The sequence below is a fragment of the Anser anser genome, assembly GCF_964211835.1.
Source record: "Anser anser genome assembly, chromosome: 3".
Lineage (NCBI taxonomy): Eukaryota > Metazoa > Chordata > Aves > Anseriformes > Anatidae > Anser > Anser anser.
In genome coordinates, this window is record NC_139722.1 from 69536564 (window position 1) to 69557890 (window position 21327).

The 21327-nt window shown below is 38.4% G+C and overlaps 1 protein-coding gene across 5 annotated transcripts in view; it reads right to left on the reverse strand.

Moving 5' to 3' along the window:
* The window catches only part of MTHFD1L (methylenetetrahydrofolate dehydrogenase (NADP+ dependent) 1 like), a 151494-nt gene that overhangs the window by 81303 nt on the left and 48864 nt on the right, over positions 1-21327 (reverse strand). For all 5 annotated transcript variants that reach the window (XR_014581947.1, XR_014581948.1, XR_014581949.1 and 2 more), the window contains exons 19-20: positions 12724-12792; positions 7058-7169 (exon numbers count right to left, since the gene is read on the reverse strand). Coding sequence is in view for 2 of the 5 variants with exons in the window: in XM_083829971.1 (XP_083686097.1) it covers positions 7058-7169; positions 12724-12792 (181 nt within the window). In the remaining 3 variants the exon portion in view is untranslated. The remainder of the gene's footprint in view (positions 1-7057; positions 7170-12723; positions 12793-21327) is intronic.

The following is a 21327-nucleotide window of genomic DNA, read 5'->3' on the forward strand; positions in this document are numbered from 1 at the left end:
GCTTGTAAACTTGTTCTATAATGTCTGCTCTAAGTGCACGTAAAATGGATACCCTTTGAAACACAACTTTGTATGTACCAAGCAGACAGTTAGAACAGCTAGCATTATTAGTTTATTCTAACAAGAGTACCAGTACAATAAAGAGTCAATTATTTAGCTTATAAAAATTTACTGCTTCTACCTAAGTTTATACCATTAAAATGTGTGACTGTTACACCATTAAAAAAGTGGACCAGCTAAAGAACCAGGAAGTCAATCTTTCCTACGGAAGGCACCAAGGGTTTGCAATAACCCTCCTCTTGTCATATTATACCAGGAAAGACAGAGTTAGGCATGACTTTGCTTAATGCAGTGTGTCCTCTTGAATGCAGCGTGGAATGGGATGTGCTTATTGGGACTAGGAAAGAAAGCAACTGCCAAACATATAGGCCAAGCCTGAAAAACAAGGTTCAGAAGGAGGTTGGGTTAGGATTCCAAAAACATATTCAGGCTTCACTTTTCTTCTGACTTACAGCAATTCTTCTCTCAGCTGAAACACCTTCAAGAGATTAAAGAGACGAATGGGACAATCTCCTGAGTTGTTTATTGTAATAATTTCTAACGCACCGAAAAATATGACACAAGGAAGCTCATTTCTCTTCCTCTTTCATCCCTTAAATCTTCAAAATCCCACTTGGATAGCCTATATTCACTGACCAAAAAACCCAACAGCTCATCCTTTCTATTTACCTTAACAGAGTATCAAGAAAAAAATCTGACTGATGGAGAAAAGGACCTTGGAGGTTTACATGCTAAGTATTGCTCAGGGGGAGGGATAAGCAGCAGAGAGGTGATGTCAGAAGTCTTGACAATGCTAGATGTGTTAAGTGTCAGAAACCATGACCTCTTGCTGAGCTGAGCAAGAGATTCATCACAAGGAGCAGCCAGCTGCATTCTGTGTTGAAGTTAGCACTGTTTCCTTTTTTTTTTTTTGGTTGGGGAAGGGGGCTGGGGGGATGCTGCTTGTGTTTTGTTGTTATTATCATTGTCTTGTTTGTTTGCTTGTTTATTGGTTTGGCATCTTATTTTCCTTCTTAGCAAAGCTGCCTATATACGTGTCCACAAGAGCAAGCAAAGATTGCAAAAAAACTTTTCCCTCACATGCCTGAGCAAGTTAGAATGGGTTCTGTAATCTAGACCCCAACATTTCTGGGTGCAATTTAAGCCACCTGTCTCTAAACAAACCTTCGTCCTTAGCGAGGCAATTTTGACATCAGCAACCAGAATAAATTCCATCTCATTGCTGCTGCTTTGTACTCTTCCTCTGCTCTCTCACAAGAGATGTGCCTGATGCATACCTACAGAACCTAATAGTTTTTGTCTCCTTGCAAATTACACTAAGCTATTTTGCGTTGGAAACTATCACAAAAAAAAAAAGACAACTGCTGAGTGAACAGGATGAAACCACCACATTTTCCTGCGCTTTGCCGGCTGCCCGTCAGTAGGCACTTGTCACTTCTTGCCTTCTGAGTAGCTGGCACGTCTTTCTAGGACAAGACTAATCTTTGTTCTGCACACACGAAGTGCTTATGACTCTGAACCGGCAGCAGTTAGTTTGGTTGAGCCCATACACTATTTCCATTGTATGTCTTTGAGAAATGGCAGGGGGATGCACAGACCTATGCCTTTAAGAACATCCCAACGTCCGTTTTCTGAAATGTTTCTTTCCCATACTGCAGCATTTTATATGGAAAAAACATTATCAAGAAATCTTGCCTCCTGAAATATTGTGATCTTTGGGGTTAAAAACAAGAGTTTTAGATACACACCGTATGTTGGGGGATCCATGCACAGGACTTCTGCTGTCACAGAAAGAAATATACCAAGTCTTTGTTTGCGTAACATATTCATCCTAACCTAGACACCCAGAGGCATGGTAATGTTCTTGTTTGAAAAAACTGCCATGACACTTATGAAACAATCAAAATCTTCTTCAAAATAATGATGGGACATTATGGAGGCAAGAAAAATGAGGCGCAGGGGGCATTTCAGAAGAGTACTTCCAACAAATTAAAATACACTCCCCTTGACCAGGAAATAAGAACACAAGCAACAGGAGAAATTTGTGCAAAACCAAAACTTTACAGAAACGGAAAATTTATCCTGAAGGCTGCCAGTAAAAACTTCAGTTGCAATTTACACCAGGCTTGGCCTTCAGCATTAACTCACTTCTGTGCATCAGCCACAAGTTTGACATTACTTCTACACCTGAGGATAGCAATGAAGAACAAAGCGGGAATGAAGGAGGTTAACGCTGCAAAATAAAATGAAAGAAATAAGAAGGGACTGCCTAAATACAGATAAAGACAGATTTCCCCGCTCAGTCATAACACAGGACTCTGCCTAAACCCTGAACAACCCCCCCAGCCATCCTGCTGAAGTGACAGCAACAAGGTTGAACCAAAAACAAGCAATCTAGAATCAGTCTAACAGGCCAGCTTAGACCAGCTTTCATAAAAAAGGGGAATGAAACGTCAGGAAGTCTGCAGGCTGCTGCCAGAGAGGCTGAAGAGACGTGTGAGGGACTGCAAAGCTCAGTCCTCAGCCAGAGGCCCGCACTCACAGCAGCAATGGGAGAGGGAAAGGAGAAGCAGAGCTACGGGGCTCTGGCTATCTCAGACTTAACGAGGGTCTGCGATTCCCCTGGATACCTGACACCCAAGCAGGGAATGCCTTCCATTAGAGAGCTCACAACAAGGCTTAGCAGTTGTGTTTTGTTTAGATTTTTTTTCAACCAGACTCATACAACGTTGCTCGCTGGCGGTATTGAGAAGGCACAGCACGTTGCAACTCCAGCTGCAGAGTGAGCAAAGAAGCAGGCAATGCAGACAAGACACAGAAAATCAGGTTTAAAAATACACTTAAAAAGAACGTTTTGGGAGGAGTTTTTTTTGCCTTGGCCGTGGAACACGGTCACACAAACAGCGGGACCTACACAACCGAGACTGGTGTCTCGCTGCTGGCCGTCCCAACTCACCCTCCCCTGCAGCAGCTCTGGTGTTTTTGTGACTCTGGGCTGAACTGCTTCTGTGTTAAGTCAGCAGAAAACAAAGCCAACATAAAGGGCAATAGGTTTCTGCCGGGATGTCATGCAAAAATGGTCGAGCACAGGATGAGAAAGGAGACAGGCATAGCTGCTCTGGCCATGCTGGCTCACTCTGATCAGCTATTTGTAGATGCTAATCCACATTAGCTTTACTGGCACTTTATAGCTCAAAATGAGGCTTTACTTTTGTAAATAATTATTTCAGCAAAAATACCATCTTATGTGGTATTATCTCTCTGGTGCACATACAACTGTTTGTCCTGTCACTGTCTGGGAGGGGAAGGAAGGGACTGCTGTTGTTGCAGTTGTTTTCAACCCAGACCAATTCTCCAGTTTAGTTTATCACATGGCTCCATAAACAGGTGTGCTGGCAAAAGTGAGGGGTTGCACAGGACTGGAAACAAGCAGCTGGAGGAAGGAGGCTGCTTAGACCAGGACAGAAAACGAAATAAATATATGTAAAACTGGTGCAAGTTCAGGCTAATTTTCTTTAGTATGGTCTGCACACTTAGCAGGAGAGTTCTGCTCTAAACTAATTATGGCTTAAGTAAAAGAAAAGAATATATATATAATTATTTTAACATCTCATATCACATAAGTGAATTAGCATCCTTAGAAGAAGATATTTATTCTACTATACAGGAAATGATTGCAGACCCTGTCACACATTTCTCATGTTCCTGCTTTGGATGCATCTGCACAAGGCTGAGAACCATGCTCATAGCTCACAGTCCCTAAAATACCTCTCCTAGCCATGCCATCTTGCAACGTGCCTTACGCTATTTCCAGCGCTTTTTGAACTCTTTCACAAGATTAGGCAGCTAACCTACATGGCAAATCATGAACTGAATTTGCTCAGACAATAGGAATAAGTGTCACATCCAATGTGAGGAAAGGACTGGAACTGCACAAGAATGGGCCATTGGAAGAAGAGAAATACAGAAGAGTGATTTTATTATTTTTTTATTTTATTTTATTTTTTTTACTTTTAGCAAGAGTGAGTAACTAACTAGTTCAGCTAGTTACAGAACTGCAGCACAGCTGTCCTGAATTCCTACCATCTGTATGAAAGACTGGATTAGCTTTCCTCCCTGAATTTCAGTGGCAGCACGGGTTTCAGGCACACACTACACTGAGCTGAACGTGGGGAAGTTTCCTGCTAGCTGCTTTGCTGCGTAGCTTCTCAGGGCAGCGGGCTCCTTGCTTGTATGGATGTGACCTCAGTGTGGGTTGGTGCATTTCTATCTGTGATTCCAGAAGGCAGACTAATTTTGAGCCCAGTTTCATGGAGATTTGTGTTCTGTAGAAGTCTGGAACAAGAGCCCTTAACTGGCAGCTCATGAAGGTTTTCATCTATTGCAGCTATACCACTTTGTCTCTCAAGAGACAAACCAGGGCCAAAGACAAACAAAGCAAAAAAAGTGTTAAACACAAATAGATGGATAATGAAAAAAAAAGGCATGAAGTGCACGGGAGAAGCACTGAAAGCTGAGGGCCCCAAACCCAAGACATTTCAGGCTGCAAAACCCCTGCCAAGACTCAAGACCACCATTAACCTACTTCCATTCAGATGATACAAAACTGACTTCCCACTTGAATGGATTGCTTATTGCAGAGACAAAGTTGCTGCTCCCAGCCTACAAAAAATGTTAGACACCCTAAATGCTTTTGCTTTTTACTTCACAAAGCCACACACCAACTTAATAAAAATAAATATTAAATATTTATACTTAATAAAATACTGACTCTATCATTAATAAATGTACTCAGAATGCAAAAATGTTCTTTGAATGGAAGTTTGATTCTTAGGGGGAAACGAGCAGCAACACAACAAAACAGTAACACTGCAGAACACAACCCTTTTTCTTGAAATGACCGTGCATTTTAAAAAGAATACGCAAACACATGAAGTGCCCAGACTACCTTGGAAACCTCATGTTTCATCACCTTAAGCGTAATACTTTATTTTCTTACACAGTTCAGCATTTTCCCACTCCTATCTAACCAGAAGTGAGAGCAGAATACTGAACCAAACTTATCCCAAGAATGCTATTGCTAATAAATTATTATGTGCAAATGTCCAACAATCTTTGCAAACTATATTTAGTCAGAAATGCGGAGGTTAGCAAAATTGATTCTAGGAACTGATTTTGTTGATAACACTTTAATAGAAATCTATAAGTAATTGTATGTACTTTGCTGTTCCATTAAAAAAAAGTTGAAGAGTATTTCTTTTACTCACACTAGGCTAAGGGAGATTAGAAACTTCTATAAAGATGAACAAGCAGAAATGAGAAAATAGAGCAACCAATATTCTTTAGAAAGAAGAAAGCCCAGAAGACAATGGAACACAGATACATGAAATTTCTACCTGTTCAACATTTTTGTTGTTCTCTAGGTAACAACAAAGTGACTTATTTCTCATTTTTATTATTTTTTTTTTCCCCATCCCCACCCCCCGAAGTCATCATGCTCAGCAGCTTTCAACCCTTTATTTTTTCCTGGTATATTTTTTGCTCCTTTTCAAGATTCCTGCCAGAAATCTCTGTCTTCTTTTTCACTAGAGAACAAGTTTGTATAAGAAACCTTTCCTGCCTATTAATACACAGGCTAGGCTGATTTATATTATAACAACAGGTTCTATAACACTGCAAACAACTCCCATATCCTTTCTAGGATCACCAATGAATTTGAATAGAAACAATATTTCCAAGTAATTTGGTTCTCTTTATGTAATTTGTAGTAACACGTAGGTAAGATATAAGCATACATCTGCACATTTCTCTAGTAGTTTTAGGGCACAAGCACATTTGTGTTTCACATTACTGCACCTCTTCAAAAGCATTGTTCCGTAGGTATTCAAAGTGCAATTTTAAGGATTAACTTAAGCCAACCTGGACTCCGCCTGCCCTTCTGCTGTTCCTAGCTGGATTTTCTTACCATATTCTTTGCTCTAGCACTAGCAGTAGCACAGCTATAGTAAGCAGGTTCAAGAAAGCTCATCCAGCTGAAAGCTGATCATTCATTCTCATTTGATTATGATACAGCTCTTAGGCAATTAATTTAAACTGGGGCTGCTTAGTCCCCCTTGTCTCTCTCTGCAGTCTCTTTGATATGTGCATTCCTTTGATAACTAGTTAGTGAGGGTGTTCAGGACACAGGCAAGAGAATGGCTACAACAGTGGAAAGGCATTACTGCTATGAGGTAGCAACACCACTTTCATTTTATAAATCTTCAAGTTTAAAAACTTTTTTTTTTTTTAAATAAAATCTAGTTCTCTGTAAAGCACTTGAGCCACAAGTTTATTTTGCCTGCTACCATAATAGCTGGTTCTACATGTCTGCTGCTGCTCCTTCTGTATGACTTGTTTGTGCTGAATTCTTAATATAAAAAGAGCCCATCCACACACATGCTTTCATGGGAACATGAGGGCCTCACGGTGAAGTTTTACAATACAGCTGAGTCAACCGATTGGCTCACTGTCACCAAAATAAGGTAGCCTTACTCCTCCTTTCACCACTGTCTCCCTGCTGTTGCCTTTGCACTGGCTCAGGCACATATGATCCCTGATTTGTCTGAGCTTGCTGTACTGGCAGAAAAAATGATGAAACAGGAAAAATGAATGTTTTTCATCAGTTTATCAAGAGAGGTCAGGTGAATACTAACACAAGGAAACATGGGACACCTCTTTCAATGTAAAGAAGTTATTTAACGGCTTTGGCATCCTTGTAGAACTTGAAGCATGGTGATGGGAACGCTTGAGGCAAAGAGCAGGGTGAGAGAAGTAGTGTTTTGTGGTTTTTATGCATTCACTTTAAGATTATTTAAGATTACTACATTTTAAGATAATTAACTGCTAGAATGAATAATAAAGTAGCATTCTTTATTTTTCATTGCTATTTTATCTTTTCTTTTGCATCACTGTTTGCCAACTTACGAACAAATCATAATATAATAAAATAATTACTCACCAACAAATCCTTTTTCCCCAACTAGTTTAAGGGCAATTTTATCTGCCAAAACAGAAGAATTTCCATGTGCAATGTTAGCAAAAGGTCCAGCGTGAACAAATACTGGTGTTCCCTGAATAAAAAAATACACATATTTGATTAATATCATGGATAGGTAAGAACACAAACTCAATTGACTTGCAAGCTAATCAAGATGATACACAAATCAAAAGCTCATAGAATAAAAAAGGGGAAACTTGGAAACCATTAAGCGAATAAAAGCTGGTTGTTTCCCTTTATCCCACAAACACACCTGTGTGAAGATAAAACGCTTTAGACAAAAAAGTCAATTTTTTCCATGTAAGATGAGAACTGTATAACAGAAGTGAAATACTCATGTTACATTTTCCTGTTTTACTAACACTGAACAAATCTCACACAAAATATAAACAAACACCTGTTCTTACTGCTTCCTCTTAGAAGTAATCATACATAAATAATTGTTTTGTTCACAGCAAAGACAGTTACATTTTTTGCCACTAGTACATTAAAATTCAGGTTTATTCTAAGAAAACTTTTTATTTTTTTTAATTGAGGTAGGAAAAGGAGAATATGCATACACATCGGCAGAAGATGTTCTCCAGAGACAAAACAACTAAGCTAGATCCTAAAGACAATTCTGCCCTATACACGTCAGAGAAGAAACAGTAGAACAGGAGCGGAAAAAGTAAATAAACCAGAAACCGAGCCCTGTAACAAGACTGATGTAGATTACTACCATCACAAAACACTGATATCATAGTGTTTACTTAGGTTTTATTTTTTCTTGGTTTGTATCTGTTAACAATAGCATACTACAACATGGATAGGGCTTTAGGCATTTATGCAAAAATTTAACTTGAACTAGGTACACCTTCAAAGCTTCTTATAACACTAGGTATCAATTATTAGGAAGTACTGTGCAAAATAAAAGATTATTCTTATCCCAAAGGACTTGGAACTTACAAATAAAATGCAAACCACATGTACCAACCTAAGTCTATCTTTCCTTAAGTTTTACTTCCACCTTAATCCAGTATTTACCCTCATAGCATTCAAATAAATAAGACTGCAGTTTCCAGCTACTAGATTGAAATCCACAGGATTTATTCTCATTTGTGTTTTATCACTAAAAAAGTAAAATTAAATTTAATGAGTGCTTAATTTCTTGCAGCAAGCAATTACAGGTCCACAGCTTATTACAGCCCAGAGCACACAATGGCAGATGTGACACATGGAAGCTCCAGAATATCAGTACCAAAGAGGCCCTCTGACACTAATTTGAAATCAAAACACACTACTAAACCACCGGCACTGCAAGACACGCCTCTGGACATCTGAAGTCCACTGGAAGATAAGGGGGAGCTATTTGAGTAGTCTTTTGACAATGGCAATCCTGGAAGGAAGATACAGTTTAAGTCCTTACGGGAACAAACTCCAGCAGAACCTCAGGAGCCTCCAGCACAGCCTGGAATAGAGACAATAATTTCTTCCCTGGCCAACTTCGGGCTCTCTGTGTCAGTCCAGCTATCTCACTCTGCAGAGTGCCCCTTATTTTCGTTACACTCTTAATAAGCTGTATGAGGAAACAAATAGCGGCACAGGGACGCATTCCGCTGACTGTTTTCAGTAGAGGAAACAGTATTATCCAAGCGTTAGTGAAAGAAAATAAACCCTGAATGTCAATAAATATCTGAAGTTATCTGGCAGCTAGAAGGATGTTTATAATACTTATTACCATCTTTACTGTGCGTGGCACTTGAAATGTAACATGAGCAGATGAGCACGGAGCAGCCAGACTGCAACTACAAAGAGTTGTCCCATACAGCAGCAGCTGCTCTGTTACGCATGGTATAAATAAATGCTAAACATTATGGGATCGGTTCACAAGGGAACAAATCTGTCATGACAAATACGGATAAACACTACGAAATCATTATGTACATTTCAAACAAAGTAATCTTAATTCTACAGCATTAGACACAAGTTCTGCTGAAGCCCACTTTTATTGCAGGTGGAGTCAACAGCACTAAGCTAGCATTTTACCATGTTTCCCATTTTGAGATTTTCCTGTCACTCCTGTTTCTAAAACACTAATTCCTTGAGGTGGCATTTCTGGTGACAGAATAGCAGGGTTGTGATAGAAATTGCCCCAAGAAATCTCTTAAGAAAATAAATAAAATACTCATGCCAATTCACACGGAAAAAAAAGCATTCACACGAGTTCAATAACATGCAGGACTAATATTCAGTTATTTTTGATTTATGAACTACTAGACCTCTTCTCCAGTGCATATGAAGTCCTTACAAAGCTAGTGCACATCTGCTGAGTAGGCCGTTCTTCTCCCTCTATCATAGGCTCTTAGAAGCAACTCCTCACAACTCCAGCACTCAACAGCATACCTGTCTACAGGCTCTTCGCCAGGTCACATACAAGTACAGCTATCTCCGCAATGGGTGCTTGAAGCTACTGCAGTCACAGCCACTATTAATTACAAATTATGCCAAATTAACTGTCATTATCAGCTAGAAATCACCCAGAAGATCTCCTGCTCCCTCTCCTCGGGCAGTCTTTTCGCCATTCCCCGATACCAAAGTGGACCTGCCTTGTGGAGCAGTTTCATCTCTAACTTGCAGGACAGGTCTGTGGCACAGTCTGAGCTACATTTGTGGCCTGTGTAATTACATTATTCTGTTTTTCACCACCACTGCGTTGTAGACAGTGGACGTGCTTGTCACAGGATCATTTCTCATGTTACTATTGTCAACTCATGGTGCTGGTGCTAAACGTCTTTACACTTGTATAGAGAACTTGTTCTTTCTGAAGAAACAGGATTATGTTGCCCAATTACTTGCTATTGTTAGTCTCTCTGGAAACTTAAAAGGTCCCTCCTCTTTTGGATGCTGCTTACTAAGATTATTTCAAGTGTAGTTTGGGCTTCAAATTTCATTTCTGGCTTGTGAGAAAAAAAAGATTTGAAATTTACACACACATCAGAAATATATTGTCTCCTATAACAGAAGGAATATTATTACATCCACCATCTCAGAGTACAGTAGAATTAGGCTGGCTTAAAATCTGTCGTGCTGGAAGACTCTACACTCTCAGGTGGATCATTGCACTACAGTCAAATGAACAAGGCAAAAGATTGCCCTTATTTCAGGAAAAATTGGAGCTATCAAAATTAGCAGCTCTTAAAGCCGTTAACTTAAAAATTAACAATAATGAGAGCTATTTATTCACAAAATGGGACATAATGGGACATGAAAAAACCTTGAAGCTCAAGAACAATAACAACAGCATGGGCAGTAACAGAATAGGCTATTGCACCTCTACACACAGTGACAACACAGCCCAAGGGGGACACACGAACTAAAGCAGAGCATTATGTTTTGGGCCCCTCACTACAAGAAGGACATCGAGGCCCTGAAGCATGTCCAGAGAAGGGCTATGAAGCTGATGAGGGGTTTGGAGCATAAGTCCTATGGGAAGCAGCTGAAGGAACTGAGATTGTTTATTCTGGAGAAGAGAAGGCTCAGGGGAGACCTTATTGCTCTCTACAACCACCTGAAAGGAAGCTGTGGGGAGCTGGGGATCAGCCTCTTCTCACAGATAAGTAGTGATAGGACTAGAGGGAATGGCCTCAAGTTGTGCCAGGGGATGTTCAGGGTGGAAGTCAGGAGACATTTCTTCTCAGAAAGAGCAGTCAGGCATTGGGACGGGTTGCCCAGGGAGGTGGTGGAGTCACCGTCCCTGGGGGTGTTCAAGGAAAGGTTGGATGTCGTGCTTAGGGACATGGGTTAGTGGGTGACGTTGGTAGTAGGGGGATGGTTGGACCAGATGATCGGGGAGGTCTTTTCCAACCTTAATGATTCTATGATTATCTTGGAAAAGATTTTGACAAGCTGGAGATTTTCATTTGTGGATAGATGGCTAATACTAGCCTGCAAGTCAACAGGTACTCAACAGGTGACAAAAGTTCATCTTTGAGACTCATATGGCAGGAGCAGAGCGCAAAGCAGTCTTCTGAGCTGTTTTAGTTTGCCGGCAGTAGTTTTAAAAATAACTTCGTAAAAAGAATTTTTGGGAAAATATCCTTGGGTACTGCAGTCAGGGCTCTCCTAACAAGCAATAGTTGCTGCAGATGTTTCAGCTATACCATAGCTTGGACTAGAAAAGAGCACCACATAACAGGCTGAAATGTTATTGCATTGAAATACAAATATAAAGAAATGCAGCGAAACAAAAAAAAAGAAAAGCATGCCACATCCAGAACCGAATGCCTACTGATCAAAAGAAACTCTTCTGACAATTATGGTTGTCTTCTAGAACACTACAACAAAACGTTATTTTCTAAGAAGTATGTGAAGTGCAAATAGTGACACATTAAACAGAATCAAAGTTACTTTGTCAATGAAGCTTAGTACACACTATCTGAGCAACGATTTAATACACATTTCTGGCTACGACATTTTTCATTCTACATGACCTCCAGTTTCTGCTATCGGATTTTGTATTAAGTTCTGACAGACACACTCATATGCCTTATACAGCCACATGAAAGAATAGATGCTCTTTGCAGGAGAAATCAATTAGGATGGCTATAGCAAAACAATACGTAGCGTGACAAATTCTGGTTTTCTAATATTCCTTGAGAATAGCAAGTCGTTGCCATCCAAACACAAAAGCAAAAACATAGTTATCATTTTGATATGCTGTAGAAAATGAGACTTATCATCTGGGGACTGCTCTGGTATTTTTTCTACACTCTAACTTCTCACCATGCGAGAAATTGTTATGAGATAGTCCAGCTATGTAATTTTGATGGCCAAAATTTCAATAAAATTAATTAGATTTCTTCCAAATTAATTTGTTTTCAAATCTGCTTCATTATTTCCCATTTTTCTCCCCCCCCCCCCCGTCCCCATGAATGTCATTCATCTTTCAGCTCACTACTGAAAAGACAATACTAGATTGCCAGTCACTAAGTTCACTGTTGTACTAAATTCTGCATTCTTTGAGCTGTTGGAAGAAAGCTCACTAGGATAAGCATAAAACATTAACCTTTTACAGACCAGCAAAGCTTCATTTAGTCCCTGAGGGCACTATAGCAAGAAAGGGTGGCTGGTAGCCTGCTTTTCAAAAACCGTAAATGGGCAGAAGGACCCTCCCGTGTTCCTGAACAGCACAAAAGATAACACCTAATAGAATGGCCTCACTGAAGCATCCGCCTTCCACACAAAGTGATCCATCACAGGAACATACATGTATAGCAAACAGATAAAAAGGAAACTCCTCTAGAAGAGGGGATGGGGAACAGAAGGAAGTTTACGACTCAGAAGCCCAACCTGCCTTCCAGTGTGCTCAGAAGCAGTTCAGCAGTACACTGCAGCTTGTATTTAGCTCCAGGCAAAATTATGACTAAAGCCAGACTCTCAAACAAAGAAAAAAAAGACCAAAAAGGTACAAATGCAGTTAGGGTTGATTAATTAACATACACAAATGAACATTTGCTAAAATGCCTTTACAGAGTCGACCCTGGCTTGAACCCTGAAAGTTAAGTGCGGTCACTAGAGAGAAGTATGACAAGCACAATATGGAATTTGAAAGCTGGAGAAGAAGGGCAGACATCACAAGCCATACTCACCTCTAATGTTTGCATTAGTGTTGGCTTAATTGCATCTTTCATCAAAACTGCCAAAGCACCTGTTACTCCCTAAAAAACAAGAGTTCACATTTTAAGGAATTCAATTCTAAGGTGCAACATTACTGAGCTTGAGATTAAAGTTAAAACAAATACAAAACACTTTACAGTTCAAAGGAAAAAAAAAAGTGTGCTCATAAACCATAGTGGATAAGTAGTGTTAGTATTACATAGCAAATCTATTTAAATGTTAACTCAAGATTTCTAATGTATTCACAAAGTGTGCCAGAAATAGTAATGATTGTACTGTGGGTATAAGTACCCTTTAAAAGATGGCAGGTTAATATTCTTCCCTTTTCATAGAGAGACCAGAAGCTGAGTTATTAAGTGATCAGCATGACATTCATGGAAACAAAAGATGAAGTGAAAGCAAAGGCTACTAAGACTTGAGAAATCAAGATGACAATAACTTGTTAAAGATGCCTAAAGAAATGACAGGTGTATTTCTTTCATGACAGAATCAACAGCATGAATCAATAGCTAGCAACAAGCAGAAAGGGTATTTCGCAAGACCTGTACAAATAATAGACACAGGGTGAAAGCAGGTCTAGGAACAGATAATGAATGCACCCTTAGATCAAAAATTAAAAGCGCCTTCTTGTTATGACATGAAAACAAAAGGGAACTGAGGGAATTGCTGTGTTCTAGTTAAAAAATAAAATAAAATAAATCTTACTCTTCCCTAAAGATATCAAGTATAAATCTTATCTAGTGTAGGCTGGATAAGAAGTATAAGTTTCACACTGATTGAATTTAAGAGAAAATCATGATATCATTACACAGCATTTACACTAAAATTCAATGCCCATTTTAGAAAAAAATGGCTACAGAGTATGCACAACACTATCACACTACAAACTATCTAGAAACCACAAGCATATATTCCCATTTATTACTAAATTATTTTGATTCTTAGAAGAAAATGTATTTGGTTTTAAAGGAATTAGATCATGGATAGAAAAAATGTAGCAGTGCTACAAGGAATATCTCATAACATTGCTGGAGAACACAAAAAGCTGATTTAAAACATCATTTAATTGAAAAGAAATATTAAAACCAAATAAAAATACCAGCTGCTGTATACTGTTTAAGGTTGAAAACCATGGATCTGTTATCTGAGTAGCCTATTAGGAGTTAAACAATAATGTTCAAATAAAGAAGAGCAATGAAAATAGTGTCTGTAGAACTCTCCACACAGCTCTTGCCCATTAACCTAAATTTGAACAATCATACTCTGTGTTAAAATCTTAATGAAAGACAGATGAGAAAGATTAAAGTACACTGTCATTACAGAAATACAGTATTTTATACAAAGTAAAGTTTCCTCTTTCTGAACATCACATCCAAACATAGACTTCAGAAGAAAATGAAGCATTGTATTTGACCATAGATAAAAGTGAATCGAAAGCAAAAGAGTAAAACTGATTTCTGCTAAAGCTTAGCAAGTGTTTCCTTGGAGGGAAGGGAAGGTTTTATGTTTTTATGCTCCTTTCATTTTATAAACTCCCACTATCTACAAATCCCATTAGACCCACACAAAGAAGTAATATGAGAAACTGGTAGCAAAACAGTTTTCCTTCTTCTAGATTAACAAAGAATAATTTTTTGTTTCTTAACATTGTAAATTCTACAAGCTTTATTCCTAGCTTTAGGATCCAAAACCCAAGGAAACTCCAGTGTCAGCTCTCTCTGACAATGTGTGGGGCTCCACCTCTTCCACAGAAGAGGCCTGATGTTATTCTGTACATATACCCAACTACTCATTTGAAGTCCAAAGCTGACAGTCTAAGTACAAAGAAAAGGAAAATATCTTAAAAAGAAAAAACAAAATTATTGCCACTTTTCACTTTCACAAGTTCCTATACAGATACAGACTGTTTTAATTTGTAAAGATTATAAACAACTTATTTCAGATAAAGAACTTAAAAATGCATAACAAAACTCACCAGTTAAACAATGCTTCACCAGTATCCCATAAAATTTTCTAACATTAGAATAAAATGTAAATTCAATACTTTATCAATAAGTCTTCTTTTCATGACCATGTAAAAATAACTGCTACTGCTGTTGCCTTAGATTTCTTGTGTTTTAGTCACCTTAGTCACGTTTAAAATAAGTCTTTATAGAAAGTGGGCATATTTTTTAGGATATTAAATTTAAAATTTGTTCCATATAACCACTTCCTTTATAAAAAAAGGTTTAATGGATTTTAAAAATTTGAGGCACTTAAAAAGTCCCAAGCCTAACAACGTTACATGAAAGTGAACAAATTTCATTGCTAGTATTTCTTCAATAAAACCTGTTTTTTAATCCTTCTAGTTTACAGAAAAAAATATATTATTTCTCCTGTTATCACAGTGCAAAATTTGAATTCATGAAAAATCAGACTTTTCAATACACTTAACTAACATATCTGTAAGCCTGTTGTTTTCCTGCTGCTTGATCAATTCTGCAGCCAGCTGGTATAGCTTTTCTCACACTAGAGGCACAACTCTTCCCCCTCCCAGCACCAGCTGAACTAAACGATGTTTACGACTAAACTAGCAGTCACAGCTAGGAACAAGTTGTTTGTATTCTGTCTCACAGAAAGCAGTATTATGTACTCATGCTAGTCAGGAGGTTACAGGCAATAGAAATATCTGAAGAAAAAAGCTGATTGATTTTACCCATTTTCTTCATGCATCTCAGTTTTTCCAATATCATATAGAATAAGCTATACATTTACCATCTATCGTGCTAAAAGAGAAACAGCTGCTGATGCTTTCAGTGCATGAACACTGAGACATTTTACAACCTTACCATGTAAAAGACAATTGTAATTGTAAACAATATTCAACTTTCTGGAGAAAAAAAGCCAAATGGTAAACTTTATATCAGGTCTTTCAGCTGGTCAATAGCAAGTTTAACTACCTGATCAGCCCTAATGCTCTTCTTGTGAAACCTGCTCGAGGACTGACAAGCGTTAACTCATGCCAGCTGTAACATTCAATTAGAAGTAAAGTTTCTGTTGTCTGCTTCATGCTGGACCACCAGCTCATTCAAAGCAAGCATGCAAACCGCTATTTGCTGACCCAAGCTATGTTGAGTGGAAAGAAGATTTTGGGGGAGAAGACAATAACAAAGAAGAGGGGGGAAAAAAAGGACACTTTTCCCCTACCCCTCCTAGTCAATAACGGCTCATATCTTCTCTCCTTTGCTTTCTGATAACTCTTCACTAACCTGATAAAACAGCGGAGCAAAAATAAATAAATAAATAAATATATATATATATAAAAGAATAAAGAGAAACAAATACTTCCTATATACTTATACATTTTTACTTTTTGGAGAATTTCATTCATACTAAACGTGCATCTGGGCACATCCCAATGTATCTGAAGCAGAAAGCACAGAAAGAGAGAAAAAACTCCAATTAGCACACATATCTGTCTGCCTTCATGGTTCTTAAATCTGTATTGTGTCAACAACAGTCCTTAAAAACCACACAGCCTATGGAGTTTTCATATACATCTCCAATTTCATATCCCCAATCCTCCAAGCAGCTAGCAAACAATTGCCATAGCTCACTTGAAGTCCTGGATCTGATTCGCAAAGCCGCGTGAGGAATCAGGTTCCCATTTCTAATTCAGAGGTAGGTAAATTTTTTATAGAAGAATCAGAGGCTTAGACACTTACACACCAATTAAGCATGTAACAGCCCAAGGATCATTAGCTGTCTACTAACTCTCTGTCAACAGAAAGAAGTAGAACTCAGGATCAAATGTAATACAGACACGCATCTCTCTTGGGTTCCCTTCTGGAACTGATCCCAAGTACTACTTCTGGAAGTAATACTCCTTCCATCTTCCCATCGGCCATCGGGCCAGGTGCGCTCCCCAGGACTGCAAAGATCACAGAGCACAAAGTAAATTATACACATGACACAGGAAAGGCAAACCTAGATGAAAACCCCACACTTTCAAAACCACTTCCATAGGAACGGTCTCTGAAGTTTATTGGGAGTGGAAATGAAAGCCAGCATTAGATGACAAGCAAGGTGATTGAGAGCAACTACTGTGAAATGAGTAAGGGTTATACAGACTGAAGGGCAGAGAAACAGCACATTTCTCTAAAAGAAAAATAATGAAGCACTCATATCTTCCCTTTGTTTGAAACTATAGTCCATAACAAAATGATAATATTTTTCTACAATATCAGTTCTGCAAAAAAACTAAACCTTAAACCAAGAAGGGCTGTAACTACTTGTGTTTAAAGTAAAGTATGTACACAGTGTTTCTGTTGAACCAGGGAACAAAACATATTCGGCTGACAGATCATTTATAAAAATAAATATGAAGCTTTTCCCCCCACCCCGGAATTCTCGAAATCTAACAGCATGGTACAGAAAGCAAACTGAGAAGTCTTATTAAAAAAAAAGTTACTTATTTAATATTTTCTCATAGCTGCTGAAATACTAATCTAGGGCATACATACCCATTTAATTTCACAAAGATATGGCATGTGTCCATCAAAACTTTTCTATGCTGTAAAAGCCAAAAACCAATTCAGTCTTCAAAATACTGTACAATGAACACCACATTTTGGCAAAGACTTCTATATGTTCCATTACAGAGGCTAGATATTTAATCCATTACTCTTATGGAAGGAGTCTTCTCAATTCATGAAATATTCAATTTATCTTTTTTCTATTACTTCCAGCATGCCGCTGCATCTGGTTTATATCTGCCAATGTATATTTTAGGTTTTACCATTGTATTATTATAAATATACTGAATATAAAGCCAAAATTAAGAGCAATTGTGTTTTTGTGAAGTATAGTGCGTGCACCTCTGGAAACAAATCACAGAGAAGGTTTTAGTGGTTTTGGTTCACATAGATTTCAGTGATCTAAGGACTACTGTCAAACATTTAAACTTAAATAAATTCAACCTTGGTTGCGTATATAAAAGCACAAACCCCAGATTTTTTTTTTTTATTATTTTTTAGTTGCAGGTAGGACTGACCACCATCCATTACTCATGTTGGGCAGAAAACACACCTTTAAAATGATAAAGTCACTTTTAAATTTGTTAAAGCTATAAGCACTTTCAGTTCTTTGGGCTAAAATGTTCCACGCCAAGTGGTTATGATACATTCAAACTTTTAATCTTGATTTTGTTTTATGAAAATTTAGGCCAAAATGATTGAACTGTTCTTGGAATAAGAGTATTGTAAAAGCATGTACAGCATTTTTCCTACATTCACTGGTCTTGATGTCCTTCCTTTCTGCGCTGTAAAGATTTTGCACTTCCTCTCTGCCCCCAGTTCTGAAAGGGGATGAAAATTCAGGGTTCAAATCTCTTATCACATGTGAAAATTTTCTCAAGATAAAAACTTTTGGAATACCAAAGTTACAGTTCACAGACATCCACTTGTGAATGCTTAGTCCTGCCCCATCCTGCCTATAAAGCTTTAGCTGCAATGTGCAGTGTGCTTACAGCCTAGGGTATCTACACTACACATCAGGCTGGACCAGCACTTAATCTGGATATCTGCACCACAAGCAAAGATCTCTTCTCCTTGATCCTAGAGGAATCCTCTTCTAACACACAGGAGGAGGAGATGGAATCTGTGCAGTCCAAATGAAGAGGAGGCAAAAGCTGGGCTTGCAGAAGCACAGTAACAACACAGGCAGCACAAGCAGCTGGGGTAGAGTGGATCACGGAATCACAGAATCATCTAGGTTGGAAGAGACCTCCAAGATGACCGAGTCCAACCTCTGACCTAACACTAACAAGCCCTCCACTAAACCATATCACTAAGGGCTACATCTAAACGTCTTTTAAAGACCTCCAGGGATGGCGACTCAACCACTTCCCTGGGCAGCCCATTCCAATGCCTAACAACGCTTTCAGTAAAGAAGTTCTTCCTAATATCCAACCTAAACCTCCCCTGGCGCAACTTTAGCCCATTCCCCCTCGTCCTGTCACCAGGCACATGGGAGAACAGACCAACCCCCACCTCTCTACAGCCTCCTTTAAGGTAACTGTAGGCAGCGATAAGGATACTGCATTTAAAGTCTAGAAATGGTAAGTTTAGTTGCAGGCTGTTCAAACAGACTGATCACCAATAGGAACAAAGATGAAGCACCACCCAACCTAACTGAAACTTATCTTCTTTATATGTATGAATTATGATATGGTATGCTCTTCGATCATACATCACTTGCTATTGTTTCCAGAAGATTCAACTTTATACATTATCCTTCCACAAGTGCAGTACAGTACAGTTATTTGTAAGTGCCCTCCCTTGTACAAAGTAATACATATTTAATTTGAGGAAGAAAGTCAGAAAAGCCACTACTAATTTCCTTTTTGGACATTTCTTAAATCCCAACACCGTGACATCTGACTTCATCACCAACATTAATAACTATGAAGAAATTAACAATTGTTCCTGTTTCCAGGAAAAAACAAAACAAAACAAACAAACAAAAAAAACCCAGCACAAACAAGGATTAAACTCAAAAGTATTCACTAATTTTGGGTGCTCACCCCTAGTCAAAAATCATTTCTCCCCGTTCAAAGTTTTTGATAGTCTTTCACACTTTCCACAGATTGGATTTGCTTAGCTCCTGAGTATCAAGACGGACTGAGGAACACACAACTCCTCATGTACCATGAGAATCAGTTTGTAAGGAAACAGCATCATACACAAAACTCTGTGAAAAACACCGGGATAGAATTCAACTCTCCTAAGAGGCGTTTTTTTTGCCTTAACCGTGAAACCATATTCCTATTCTTCGTATAGTTTTCATCCTCACTTGTACCACATCCTGCAAAGGAGGTAGGAGTTTCTCCACTTCAGTCATAATCTGCACCAAAATTGTCCCTGTACATGAGATGAAGAGACCATGCAGAAGACAAAGAATGCAATAGTATAGCTGCAAGACGAACCTAATACATATCTTTGACACTGTGATGATATTTGTTTTTCTGGGCAGTTCTTCTTTCGTATAATATAGAAAAATGCTTTAGAGAAATATTAGAAACATCTGCTCAGCACAAGTGACACTATCAAACAACTGAGATGCTAAACACAGGATGTTTGTTTAGAAAATGGCAAAGAATAACAAAATACAAAGACATTTTACTGAGCATACATTTCATTTTATGGACATAATGGAAAAATTTTGAAGTTTTTTGTGCACTTTTCAGAATTTCAGCCCTAACATATTTTCAAAAGAACAACTATAGATGAAACAGACCATAGAAAAGCAACTGCTTTCATTCATCAAGCTGATTAGCATTAAGTGGTTGAAGACAGGTTAAATATTTTGCAGTATTAATACATTAAAGTACCTTCATGCAAGGGTAGCATCAATAATTCATTTAATTATTTTTAAATTCAATTAATTTTTTTTTTTTTATATACACTGTAAGATAACTTGTTCCCCACCCTCTACCAGCTGAGCCAGACAGTCAAAATCAATTGAAAAGGAAAATCAAACCTTCAGCAACTGGAATATTAAATGCAGTTCTTCATACAGGATATCCCAGAATTTATATGACACATGTAAAGGTGCCTTAAACCGTGAGTTTCCCATATAACTGGGAGTAGTTTTTGCTTTGAATTTTAATGATGATCTTACTTAGAAATTTTTATACGCTTATCTTCATTTCAGTCGTAAGCCCATGAGAGCCAGATACTATATTTTCATTTCTTTGTTAAAATGGAATCTGTTATGGTTGTGAAGACATTCCCTGCTTGCGGATTTGCTATGTTTGCTGACAAGGTTCTTTTGCTCGTTCTTAAAATGCAGCAAGTTTGTGCAGTTGTCCATATAAAAGGGACAAATAGGATAAAACACTTCACTGCATAAAGGGAATCAGTCTGTGTGATACTGGCTGTCATTGCCATCAAGGTGGCATGAAAGCACAGCTCTAAGGCATATCACAATTGCCACAAGGATGTATTTTGATGACAGATAAAGCATGAACACAAAGCATTATCACGTTTATTGTATTTATGGTGTGCTGTCTATTTGCGATACATGATCTTAAGTTGGCGATTAGGCCTCAGAATACAAGTAATGTGATTTTACAGTAAATTAGTACCAATCAGCGAGCCTACTCCTAACACGCAGCTGGATTACAAGGGTTAATGGGCAGCTTTTGGCTGCACCAGAACCTGCCACACACAGACAGGCGTGAGCTTCCAACCACTGCCCACTGACTCACAGTCTGGCTATAAGAACTAGGATTTGACAGAAAGGAAGAACATATTAACCTCTTTCAGAAGTTGAAGGAAGGAGTTAACAGAACCTATGAGAGCGTAGGTGAGGAAAAAAAGTTTTAATGATGTGAGGAGATAACCCTACCCCAAGCACTTACAAAACATGAACAGTTTGTTTTCATTCTGATCTAGTGGTATAAGCATTCACATGGTAACTATCATTGTAATATGTGAGCACACTTCACAAATACAGTAGCAAACATTACCAGCTCTCTCAAATAGGAAACTACGCTCTTTGACTCACTCCAGCACCAAATTTGTTTGTCTTAATAA